Raw genomic sequence first — 13,751 nt, 5'->3', positions numbered from 1 at the left:
CTACCAGGTAGAACTCGGTCATAGCTCCTCAGGCAACAGAGAGGTATCTGAGCAGAGGCGAAAACAAAGGCAGCGTCCGTGCACGCAGGGGGTCCATGTCCACACCAGCGTCCCCTTGTTACCGACAAGACATCGTCACATTTCAAAGAGCAGATGCGTGAGAAATCCAGCGGATCCACAGAATAGCGCCCCGACAACCAACGTCATCCTCCGTCATCCGACTCATCCCAGCAGACTGTTGTTCCAGCTTTGTGCAATCCCAACGTCTCTCATTCCCAAAGGTAGGAAGTTCATCAACCGGGTGGTCCCACAGCTGCCAGAGACCTCCTCGCTTCCACGCAGACAACCCGTGAAGCTGCTGCCAGTCTTTGTCGCTTTACTATGAGAAACAGAGCATCCTCTATTCTGCTTGGCTGTCCTTTATTCCACTACAGAAATAGGGCTCCGCGCACCAGAATAAAATGATGAGGCAAGCATATTTTTGCCGCTATAACAAATGTGGTGTGCATGTGCGTTTGCTAGAGTAGGAATAAGGGAGGGGGAGGGATCACAAGGAGGAAGAGAGTGGGGGAAGAGGGGGGAAATGGAGGTGATGTTGCTTTTCTGTGTACTATGACGTTAAATGACACACAGCAAACTCGGCAGCAGCAGCGACTTTGCTCTGAGAGCAGACGGGGGAGAAGCTGTGTAAATGCCGCTTAATAATAAAGGCTCAAAACCAAATTCCCGTGAATTATCAGAAGCCCGGAGCGGCTAAATTTAGCCCCGCGTCCAGAGGCATTTAGGATCAACTCAGCCGGGCCAAACGCTGTGAAGTGTTGTACTTTCTGCCCTCCCTCCTCCGTCCACAATGCTTTTCTAAAAATAACCCGCGAGCACAGAAAGATTTGACCCAAAGCCAAAATGTGGGTAAACAAGACATTGAGCGTCAGATTGTTCCACTGATACATGCACGGCTGTGAGAAGAAAACATTTGTTCTCACGCGTGGGCAACAAAACAGCGGCGTTCAGTGGAAACCCGGTGGCTTCCTGATCAGCAGAGAGCAGAAAACCCAGGCTTCCATCAGCTTTTATCCAGAAGTGCGCTCGTTCGCCGCTCCCTCGGCCTCTGGAGGAGTGTTTGCATGGAACCGCGCGCACGTCTGCTCTCACGGCCTCGAGAAAAAGTCTGCGAAGTGGACAAGTGGGCAAAGATGTGCAGTCGTTTCCACTCACAGGCGCGTGAAGACATGTAAACTTACAGTTTCAGTGTGGGCGGCAGTAAAAGGCCACAGCAGCGTATACATTCAGGCTGTCAAAACCCATAAACATGTGATGCAGCAGCCGACTCCTGTGGAATAAACTCCCAGAACCACGGCGTCCTGTTAAAACCCCACGCGGTACCAGCGCCGGTCACGACTGTTTACACGCGGCGCCTCCCTGGAACGAATGCAACGCCTCTGTGATGACAAGACGAACGTCATCCACTTCTTCTGTTGACCTCTGACAATGTGCACCTCGGTGACAGTTACTGTAATTGATAAATATACATAAATATGTCACGGTGGGATTTCGGGAGGATCCTCACAGAAAATCGACCCGTGGCCCCATCAGAATCGGGTTTTCACCCCACTACATCACAACATTGGTGTGAGTTTGTTGGCTGGACTCGGTTCCGGTGCCCTGTAGGTCACACAGCCGATTCTTAGGCTCGGCGTGCGCTATGCGGCCTATAATATGTGTGAAGCACATCACAAGTGTGAAGAGGTAGCGTACAATGCTGCAACACAGAAGCTGTGTTACATGTATAAATGTGGAGCCTTTAGCTCCTTTCTTTTACTTGCTCATCTGCTGGAGCTTAAGTGCCAACAGCTTAAGGCGCTTCTCATCCGTAGCTCCCCATTCATTGCTCCCTCATCCCTTAATGCCTGCAGTGTAAACCAGCGACCAACATGTCCAAAACTTCACCCTCATCCCATCCATGTCTGACATGAGGGATCTTGAGGTCTGTTTGAATGAGCGCTACGTAGAACGGGCCAGGAGATTAGTAAGAGAAATTTCATTAAGCCTCCGCAGATCAGAGGTTGAAAGAAAATGGGGCCATTAAAGACGGGGTTAAGCCTGAAGGAAAGCATTAAGTTAGTGTTAGATATAAGAGAGGAGATGAGGGAGCGAGAGACAGAAATCTGACAAGTGATAACTGGAAAAACAGGGAATTACATTAAACCATCATTTCCCAGTCGCAGCTATGTACAAATGTAGAGAATTCAGTGTAAAAACCATCTCTCTGCCCATTAAAAGTTATTATTTAATCATCTTACTGATACAGTTTTGAAACAATCAGACTTGTGATGATTCTATCCTGGATGAGCAGAGATAAAATCGTCCCTCTGTCGCGCTTTGTGGTTGATTCTAGGTAGAGAGATTAACGAGGCTTCTGAGCTGCAGAGCGCTTGTTTTCATTCGTGCTGAATCCGTACTTGGCACGTCTCCGTATGACATCAACGCACTCATGGACAGAGGCTCTTCATATAAAAGCGCCGCCAGACGGATGATGTCAGGTCGGCTCTCGGCACGGGGCACACGGTCGAACCGGAGGTCTCACAGGGCACCGGAGCGGCAGCCATGACCAGGCTGCAGGTGTGAACACATGAATGCCTGCAGACGCGTCACTGCGCTGTTTACGCACTGTAAAGCACGGGCAGGTGGCAGGTTGATGTCACTGCTCCGGGCTCCGGGTGAACTGACAAAGCTCAGGGGGGGAGATTCAGACCGGCAGCGCCTGCATTGTTTCACTTGATCCCTCGGTCTCCTGACAGCACAAAACACCCAGTGCTCCGCAAAGCCCTTGGCATCCAGAGGCGGACCACCGTCCAGCACATCCATCCCTACACTGATCTAACCTGACACATCTTAAGACTAGCAGGTTTTACATGATAGTCACCATAGTAGAGTTTTAGCAGCGCAACAAAGAGGAGACAAGTGATTTAAAGTGCCAGCGTCCTGTCTTCAAATGGCCACTAGATGGAAGATCTGTGACTCACTATAGTTTTGATGAACTGAATGAATAAAGAAATTCATGAATTAATGCATAAATGAACAGATGCCCACACAAGGAACTTAAATTCTGGATCTATTAATGGTTTCACACCAGAGAGGGGGCAAACTAATAAACATCCTTCAAAGCAAAACCCATAAAAAAATAAATGCACCGTCGACAGAAATGCGAAGCTGGAGCCAGAAGAGAAAGGACGGCAAACATCGCGTTACGCCCCATAAAACCGTCACACAAACACGGCAGCTTCCAGCCGCGCTAATCTGATTCCAGCAGATCAGCTGACGTTCATGCTCGTACGGACCAAAACATTCAGCCACAAAGCCTCAGTCGCCGTGCATCACAGAGTGGGAGACACAAACCTCCAATTTCTAAATAATAGCAAATAAGTCATACTTATATATTTACGTGATATTAAAATGAACAACGTGCCACCTCCAAATATTCCGACTCACTTGGGTTGGAACGACGGCTCCCTCTTCCACAGCCATGTTCACTTTCTTTCTCTGCCGTATGAGGAGGGGTGAAACCTGAGCGGGGCCCAGCCACCGGGCCAAGCAGCCAAGCAGCCAAGCAGGCTTCTACCCACTCACTCACTCACTCACTCACTCACTCACTCACTCACTCACTCACTCACTCACTCACTCACTCACTCACTCACTCACTCAGCTCGGCCCTTATCTCACCCTCGTGGATTTCCATCCCATTCAGAGGTGCCACAGGTTCAGGTAGCACAGAAAAAACAAGGCGCACCCACAAAAGCTAACGCAGGTAGCCGCTGCTGTAGCTCCCCATGCTGCGAAGGGTGGATGGAGAATGTGATGGGGGAGAGAGGGGAGGATGCTGGGGTGCTGAGGGGGCGAGGGTGGGGGTCCCTACTGTAACGTCCGCGCTGCAGGAATGAACACACACCAAATCTCCTCTGCCGCCGCACGCCCTCCCTTCACCCTCTCATCTTTGAAACGTATCGGCGAGGGTGAATCCCTGTTGCTCCTTGCCCCAGAAAGGACCTCGATCGGACGGCGGGCGCAGGAAAGGCACCCTGACTTACCATAACAGCTGAGGCTTCTCCCTCCCTCTCTGCCTCCTTCCTTTTCTTCCTCACCTTCATCTACTGAGGGGCGCGTGTGCTGTGGTGGAGGGGTGGATATGCTCCTGATGCAGGGAGCGGGGCCAAACTGAAAATAGCGGCTGAAACAAATACTTTCGCTACAAGACTGGAGTGGAACGTGTCCACCCTCCCCTCCACCGTCCTCCTCCTCCCCCCGTCATCCCACCCACCCGCTCTCCTCCCCTCCCACTCGTCTCTCCCTGCCTCCCTCGGCCATTGCCAGCACGCGGCTCTTTATTGTCAACCTGCTTATCAGCTTTTTTTTTTTTTTTTTTTTTTTCCGTCCCAACAAAGAGCGTGTGTGCCGTGCGTGGAATCAACCAGGGGGATCTCACGGCAGCTAGCGGCAGCGGAGAGCGACAACAATGGCAGCAGACGTTATTTTGGGGCGAGCGGACCGACGGGAGGGGCTCCCCTGCAATCAATGGGGTCACTGACAGAGGATTAGAGGCTTTTCCTGTGGTATTAGGGACACCCTCTGCTCCCCCACCTCTCACCCTGCTGCAGTCAGCTGAGCGGTAGCTGGCGATGACAGGCTCTCCCCCACTGACGTCTCCTCTCAGATGCTGCTCATAGTTGAGCCTCATAGCAGGAAGCGGACACGGCGAAGGTGAAGCATGTCTTATCTGGGCTCATTACACTGGTGGGTGGAACCATTATCTTATCTCAGGAGCCCACACACAACCGTGACCATTTTATTTACATGTATAAATAGCTAAATTTTTTTCTTCATCGCTCAGCATAGAAATGATATTCACTATATTACTATATCAACTCAGGGGCCGTGCTTATTTCATCATTGTTCCTCATTATAGCGGGACACGTCTTTAATGTAGAGCCACCTGTAATATCGCTCAGACAAATGTGCACACATATGGGATCCACAGATGCTCTGGACCAATAGAGGGACGCTAGACGTGCGATTGGTGCGTCACAGACCCCCGCACAGCAATGCAGCAATGCGGTTGCCATGGTTACGGGGGAGGCTACAACAAAAGAGGGGTGGGAGCCCACTTATGACGAAATGATCCCTTTTGACACGTCTCAACAATTACATACACACGCACAGACACAGAGCGTGACGGATGCCCTCTTCTGTCTCTCCACACAAAAAAAAACTGACACTGACCCACGTGAAATCTCACTGGAACTCGAAATCTATACACGATCGCCTCAACCGGATCAATTAAAGTCTCGCCAAAATGTCACCCTCAAGCAGACCAGAGGGCGGTGCAGCGAAATAAATCACAGCAACAGAGCGGGAGGAGCGTGAATAATAAATGTGCGTTAGCAAAATACATTCTGCAGAGTAGATGCTTTTTTAAATTTATGTATGATCCCAGGAGCTTTTTATGTTTAAACTGGCACAGGCCAAACAGTAATGAGCCGACGAACGATGGACTCCATAACAGAGACGTCAGTGGCCTCCTGCTTTTGCTCCTCTAGCCTCAGTCTGACCTGCAGCAGCGTTCAGCAGTCAAACACTGGGCTCTGGTGGACGGTCTCTCTCATGACAACTGTCTTAACCCACACCCTGCTTTATGAGTCGCTAGGCCGTGACAGTGCAACAAGGTCCTCATACAAACACAATTATCTAACAATGTTGACTCCTCATATCTGCTCTCACACCCACGGCTCAGATGTAGAATGTGTTGTATCACTGCTGTAGGTAGAGATGTGTAGGCTGGTGATTCAAACCGGCACTTGCTGCATTTTTATACTGTAGATAACAAAGTATCTACATCGCAGTACACCTGAGATAACAAACTTAAATTTAATTTAAATGTTCAGCTCCACTAACAAAGACAATGCCTGCATTCATAATCAGTAACAGCTGCTCAGCTACTCTGTACTTTGTCACACGTTGCTTAAACTTAATCATTTGCCACTTTTCTTTATGAACTGAATTTGAGCAGGTGAACTCACACTAATCAGGCCTTCAGGCGGACGAGAAGCTCATAAACCATCTCAACAAACCTTTTGTGTCAAAAAAGGCCGTTTTCCACAAAGACGTTTCCTTGCAAGTGAGTTCCCACTTTTTATGACACAGTAACGGGACATAAAAATGCAAATGACTAACCGGAAGATGGAGTGGCGCGGCCATTCCCAGTAATAAGAGGCAATCTCGTGTGAACGGCAGGCCGCGCGTCAAGCTGCGGGAGCAGAAATTGAGATGCACGGGGAGCGTGCGTGTGATTACATGGAGGAGAGAGAGATGAAGGCGTGACGCGTACCTGCACCTGAGCGTCGCTGTGCTGGTGAAAATGACCAAAAGAGAGAACTAAAAAAACGCTCTTCAACCTGGACTGATGCTGAGTTTGAGCAGGAGGTCACGGCTCCTCCCTCCCTTTCGTGCTCTTCTAGTCAAACATTATGCAAAGGCAGATGATTAAAGCCTCTCCATCACCTGCAGACGTCCGGAACGCTGCTGATGATCGTCCCTCTCTTCTTCACTCAAAGTGATTTGTCTGGAAGAAAAGTCCTCCTGTAAGATGCTTTTCATCCCATCTTGCCCATCACACGGCCTCATGCTGCCTGAGTACTACAGTACGGTGCACTACACACTACATAGAGTTACTATGGACCGAGTGAGAGACTCAACATCCATCTGGCTCTTAGACCGAAGTCAAGGTGCTTTTCAGAGTTACATCATCACATTTCAAGGTGTCTTACCTAATGTTCAGCATCATCTGTTCATTCTCTTCCCAGTGTCCTAGTTGGGAACTTTCATCAGGAAATGAAAGCGGATTATACCTTGACTGTGTCTGTGTACTGTATGGATCTATTGCAGTGCCCTGGGCAGTAGCTGTACAGTGAGTAGTTGTTACTATTGTGGCTCCATGAAGGCCTCTGCAGCAGCGGGTGAGGCTCCTCTCTCTCTCCAGGTTTGATGGAAAGGAAAGACGTGTCTAAAAGCTTCACGGCGTCGTCATTTTTATAACACTTTTATCTCAATGCTCTCGCATTCAGCCAAATGCCCTCCTCCTGCCTGTGCTGTCTTCAAATGTCCCACAGCAAAGAACAAAGCAGACACTGGATCAGATTCAGTGTGTCAGCACAAGCAGAATAAAAATCTGCCGTAAAGCCTCGTTTGTGCCATAACGTTTTAAAAGGCGTCAATAAAAGAGATAGAGGTCTGTTATTCGGGCCCGTCAGGCTGAGCCGAACGAGGCGCAGAGCTGATCTTTGGCAGGCAGCGAGCACCAGACGAGTCCAGACCACGAGCCATCTGTCCCCCCTGAAGCCCCCTCGGTCTCACAGCACGCGCGCACACACACACACGCGGTCACGAACACGCAAACCTAAACAAACACACGCACACGCCCAGTAAACACGTTAAAATTAGGGGACGGTACTCAGATCCTCCACCATCATCCTTTGACATGAAGCCAAGCAGCCAAATGCTCCTTCCAGACGAGGAAGATGGAAGATGGATGAGGAAAAGCCTCCATTAATGATCTTTCATTAATAGTTTGTTTTAGAAATAACACTGTACACTGTAGGAGGCTTTAGGAGGTCACCTGGGTCAAGCGTGGCCTGCGGAAGGATTTCTCTTTCTATTTAAAGGGACGGAGCAGTGGAATGGCCATGCATTTAGAAACCAAATCATTGTGATTACGTTGCACCAGCAGATGTCAGTGCAACAGTCCTCGTCGCTGCACCTGAGCGTTCTCCTAAACGCACAAGTGAAAACACAGACTGGAGAATAATCGCATGGGCCACAGAAATCCATAGGAGGAGGAGCTCCAGACTGTCCTGTACACTGATGGATGGATGTCAGTTCATACAAAGCTGCATATCACTAATTATGCTGCAAAACAAGTCAAGCTGCACCCTAAACACCAAACATGCATCCGATGCACCATATGCAGCACAAGGCCGGTCTGATGCTGTGCTCTGCCGGTGTAACTGCCATCGCAGGTCAGAGGCAACAGCCACCAAATGCCTCCTGGCAGTTCAGCCGCGACTCCGCCCATCGTCCTGCACAGCACACGGTTCCATTTATTGTGGGCCGCAGCACTTTTACTTCAGCGCTGGTCCTGTGCCTCCAGAATCCCTGACTGACATCCACCCCCTCTGTGTGAGGGCACGTCGACCCTCTCTGACCTTCCCCGTCCGTGCGTCCGTCCATCACACGCTGCAAACACGCGTGCACCCGTGCACACGCAGGCTCCAGCGGCTTTTATGCGCGGTGCACAGAGCAACAACGCGCGCTAGGCGCACGCTCCGGCAGGTAGCGTCAAGGTCGCAGCTGAGCAGAGAGAGTAATGACCTATAATAAGACACAACCTTGACGGATGGGTACAGTCAGTAAGCTTGGCCAGCAGAGCTGCACACGTCTCACGCACCGCTTGTAGCCAGAAGCTGATTTACTGAGAAAAAAACCCTGTTAACGAAATCCCACTGTTTCATAAAACTAGGACATGAGATTTTCTAATTGACCATGTTTAAAAACTACTATTTATATATGGTTCCTTACAGGTGATGACTCTGGAACTAACAGTGTGACCACAGTCTGGTACTGATGATGTCACACACCTGATAAAGCATTGACAAAGACAATAATGCCGCCTTTACCACACTTTGAGTTTATGATGTGTCAGCAGAAGTTCAGATTGATGAGGTCATGTATTATCTGCCCCCACATGCAGCTCACCTTGAAGTGTGTCCTACAAATGACATTACCATGGACGGAGTATATACATGCACACACCCTGTGCCTTAATCCCTCGCTCAACCAGTTGGTCTGTGTCTGACTCATGACATTGCTGGCATCAATCTCGTTTCTGCCAGCGCATCATAATGTGATACTGCACCAGAGAATCATTGCAGCCATTTTATTTAGTTGCCTGTCACCAATCAGGACAATGGGCAGGATATAAAGGGCAAAAAGAGTTTGTTTACCCTTTCTGCTTAACGCTTCTTCAAAAAATGTGTGTGTGTGTGTGTGTGTGTGTGTTTGTGTGTGTGTGTGTGTGTGTGTGTGTGTGTGTGTGTGTGTGTGGCCATTTGGCTGTCAGGAGGGAAGGTCCCAGTAAAGTTAAAAGTGCACTGTTGGTGTCAAGATGGCTGACGCACAGCTGACAGCATCCAAGTCAGCAACACACACACACACACACACACACACACACACACACACACACACACACACACACACACACACACACACACACACACACACACACACACACACACACACACACACACACACACACCTAGAGGATGGTGGTGGTGGTAGTGACAGAAACCTGGTCAGCAGCAACACTAACAACAACCTGACTCATACTGCTGTGTCTCAGTTCATCAGATCAAGCCTGATGCTGACAGAAAGCAAAGTGTACAATTAGGCAGAACTTCAGACAGACAGACAGACAGACAGACAGACAGACAGACAGACAGACAGACAGACAGACAGACAGACAGACAGACAGACAGACAGACAGACAGACAGACAGACAGTATGCTAAGGCTAGACTAAATCCTGCAGAATGGTCCTTAGACAATTATTATTAGTTTGAGAAACAATAGAAAATGAGAAAAACTACTGATTCATCATATTTGAGAAGCTAGACCCCGTAAAACAAACCAATAAGAAGGTGTCAGCAGCCCCTGGTTGTATCACTCTCCTCCAGGAACCGTCGATCAACACACCGCTATAATAGATACACAATAAAATGGTGGAGTGTCTCTGAGTCGACAACCACAAAGCAGAAATATCCAGTGTGAGTGGGCAACAATGCCCATCGTCAAGCGATCCAACAGGAAGGTGCTTGAGGGCTGATCTATTTCCAACAGTAACGGCTTCATAAACGTGTCTGTGACCAACCACACAGTGCAAACGCAGCAGAGATGTCGGGATGCGCTACAAGGCCACAATGAGCTGCATGTTCACCGCGCGCAGACGTGTTCGGTCGGAGCAGCGTGTGAATAATTCAGTCTGAAACCTTCTATTTTGGCCGTCCGGACGCCGGGAACAGAAACAGCCAAACTCCGGTGCGTGGGCGCTGTCTAAAGGTCTGCCGCTCCAGCGACGCGGCGCCCGTCCGGCTGAGTAGAAGAATACCAAGGCCGGCTCGGAGCCACGCGCGACCTTTCCCCGTCAGCCGCCGCCGCGCTGACGGCGGACCCCTCGCTTTCAGCCGCCGCGCGACAGGAGAGACCGTCTCGCTGCTCCTTCTGTCCCCAAACGCGCCGCACGGGACACGCGGGGCCGCGAACGCGGCTCCTCCACGCCACGGTCACCCCGCAAAAACGGCCGCGACCCTTTCACACTGAACTACCTGCTGTAAGGTGCAGCGCAGGCGCTCCCAAAGGCCCCGAGCAGAAACTGGCTTTACACCGTGTGTTGTGACAAAGTGGCATTAAGAGCCTGTGCTGCAGCCGAGTCTATTAGCCGGACACGGAAAAATGCTTTACGGTGCTTCAGAGGGTAATAATACACATTCCTGAGGAGGCGAAGCGCAGCACACACGAGGCGTCACAGCTTAATCCTGGAAGAAATGAGATTTGTCTGAAAACGTGGCTGAAGTCTGGACCAGGAGAGAGAAAGGAGGCTCGTAACGGGTGTGTTCAGACGGTGGGGAGCGTTCGGATCGGTGTGTGAGATGGCGTAATGGGAGGCTGAAAATGATGTCTCCCACTATGAATCTAGGCATTTTTCTGTTCCCAAGGGAACACAACACACACGCACACACACACACACACGCACACACACACACACACACACACACACACACACACACTGCAGCCGCCTCCTAACCCCCCCATCTTTCACTTTCCTTTTCTCCATGCTTTCCCTCCCCCAAAGCGGGAGCGCTCGCTGTGGGGAGGTGTGATTACCATCGATCTGTCCTAACACAGTCCATTTCCTGAGCTCTACGTCCTCCGAGCCTCAGCCCGCACGGCCAGGACCGTGAGATTCTGTCCTTGCCCATTGCCCAGGGACGGAATGTTTTCATGGACGGAGAAAACGTGCGAAGACTGTTGGATGAGCCCACAGATGAACTCCACTACGGCGCCTTTTGCCCGCAGAGCTGCGCGGCCTGAAACGCGAAGCCGGTGACACATTTGACGGCCGCATGATTCTGATTATGGCTGCTTTTGACGGCGGAGTGGCAGGTGGTTAAGTGGAGAACAGGGAACGTACGTGGTGGTGCGCTGGTGGAGGTGGGGGGCAGCAAAAAGAAAGTAATTATCAAGGCGAACAGGCGTTGGTCCCAAGGGTCAACAGTGTTGTGTGTGTGTGTGGGGAGAGAGAGGGAGAGAGAGAGAGAGAGAGAGAGAGAGAGAGAGAGAGAGAGAGAGAGAGAGGACACAATTTCAGCACAATGGGATCAGCTTTGTTTGTGAGTGTAAGAGGAGCACCTGCCATACATGCATAAATGCACTCACACACATGAGCGTGACACACCATTTGGCGCCTTAAAGAGCCTGATGGAAAACGTTCGGCATTGATGCACAGCAGGGGATTAATGAGTGGAGGATCACACACACGCACACACACACCGCCGCCTCACTGGGTTGTGACTGACCTACAGCCAGCATTCCTATCAAATGGGAAGGGGAGCGTTTGGCTTTAAAAGCACAGTCAGGTTGAGGAGAAGCAGTGGAAACGAGGGAGCTGCTCCTCCATCGTCCCACTGCGTGTGTAAACACACTCGTCTTCCAGCTTTCGCCTCTTTTTCCTGTATCAACCTTTGCGCCGCCATTCGTCTCCGTGCGCTCGCTTCATCAACCCCCCACAACGCGTTCAGCCCTGTGATCACGTCATTAAGCAGCACTACTGTATCTGTGAATAATCTCACAGTGAGCTGCATTTCAGCGCTGAACGCCGCTGCTGTCTCACCCCTGAGCTTCAGAGGTGGGTCGGTTTCATTCAGCTACGATTGATGGAGCGGTAGGTCCAGGTCCCAACGAGACAGTTGATGCATGATGGCAACAAGTGGAGCTTAATTTGTATCACGGACATCAAAGCAAGGCACAAGGCAGCTTCGGCTTTTGAATAAAACAAGCAATGTAATCGAATTCGAGCTTTTTTATTCTCCTGACGTTTTTTAACTGAGATTGAGAATTAGCAACAAAGACACAGAAAATATGAATTTCCAAGAAGGCGCGTGTGAAATCAAATCAAATAGTTTCACATAAAACACACACACACTCACATCAGAGGGAGCAGGAGAATGATTCGGAAGAGTGGTGAGAAAAACGCCAGTCACCTTCAAATGACCTCAGGCTCACAATCACGCTCACTCGTCTCTCTATTTCTCTAATTTTCCCCTCATTGCTCGCGCTCTCTCTCCATTTATTAGCACTTATCTCTTCCTCTCCGTTTCTCACCACTTCCTCTGACACTCATCAAGGGTGGCCAAGAATAAGATGTTAGAACTCTGGGTTGAACACAGTCCTGACCGCCTGACGACCGTCACACGGACCAAACAAGGAATGACAGGACACACAAACGCACACGTCCACTGGTTTCCAGTTACGATGTCACTACCATACACAGACCCACAAACACACTCTATCCCCCTGCAGAAGCTCTCACTGAGGACCCTCAAAGTGGTGGATCGATAATTACAGTAGCACAATGCTTATTACATGCTCTCATTTCCTCTTAGAGAGAGTCACTGCAGAACAATATCAGCAAACGCAGCACGTTTCATGTCCATGTGAAAGACAAGAGCGTGGATTAAAGCGGCCTGACTGACTTGTGTGTGAACAGACCCGTTCGAAGGAATTAGCTGGTGTTGTAGGACCTGAAGGGAACCAGCGCTGGTTGGTTGTTGTTGATGCATTTGTGATGAGCAAACATTGCTGATGTTACAGCTTCATCTGGCGTGCTTTTATTAGGACGGAGGAGCCACATGGATTAAACCACCAGATAAACTTATGGGGGATTATTATATATGACTCTGATTTCCCAGGAATCATTTGTGCTTTATGCTAGTTCATCATCCTGGGAATGAACGCTGGATTTACACTTTGAATTTCCCCTTAATATTCTTGCACAAGAAGAAAAGATCAATACCAGCTTGGCTATAATTATCGTTTTCATTATCACTGAATAAATACAATTCCTATATGTGCTACATCAGTGGTCATTATTTCAGGAGCTCATCGCCGTCCGGTGGCCGTCTTCATGGTGGAAACAGTGGGATGAGTTCCCAATGCCAATGCAATTAGCCGAGGCATGCCTGAGCACCGAATTCATTAACCTCCATCTTTTATTGGCGGGTGGGGAGGGTAGGGGGGGAGGAGGCGAGGGGGGGAGGTGGGAGGAGGGGGAGGGAAGCCGTACGCGTGCCGTCTTTGTTTCAGCGAGCGCAGGAGGCGATTGGAGAGACGTGAGAAAATGAGACGAGGCAGAAAAAAATAGTACAGAAAATAATTTTGCTGCTAATCGCCGCTGACTGCTCTGCACGCAGCCCCCCCCCCCCCCCCCCCTTCGGGCCTGGCAGGGCTTGGCTGTGGCTGCCGTTGCCACAGGCGCGCTCTGAAGGCAGCACCAGGCTCAAATCCAATTTCAACGCGCCGACTCCCCCTCCGCCGGCGCGCTTTGGATTCCACGTTCGTGGCCGGGATGCAGACTGTTCTAATGAACAGCCA

At 50.2% G+C, this 13,751-nt stretch overlaps 1 protein-coding gene across 48 annotated transcripts in view; it reads right to left on the bottom strand.

The window, feature by feature from the left end:
- The window catches only part of ank3a (ankyrin 3a), an 80,121-nt gene that overhangs the window by 43,990 nt on the left and 22,380 nt on the right, over positions 1-13,751 (bottom strand). The window contains exon 1 of one of the 48 annotated variants that reach the window (XM_055502611.1): positions 4,086-4,238. The exons of 45 other annotated variants lie outside the window; for them this stretch is intronic. In XM_055502611.1, coding sequence (XP_055358586.1) covers positions 4,086-4,145 — 60 coding nt within the window. In that variant the 5' untranslated portion in view covers positions 4,146-4,238. Of the gene's footprint in view, positions 1-4; positions 1,383-3,489; positions 3,541-4,085; positions 4,239-13,751 lie in introns of those variants that run through there. 2 more of the 48 variants (XM_055502621.1, XM_055502627.1) reach the window with 2 other exon arrangements.

The sequence above is a fragment of the Betta splendens genome, chromosome 15, assembly GCF_900634795.4.
Source record: "Betta splendens chromosome 15, fBetSpl5.4, whole genome shotgun sequence".
NCBI lineage: Eukaryota > Metazoa > Chordata > Actinopteri > Anabantiformes > Osphronemidae > Betta > Betta splendens.
The sequence above is the reverse complement of the archived record's forward strand: the minus strand, read 5'-3'. Positions and strand labels throughout refer to the sequence as shown.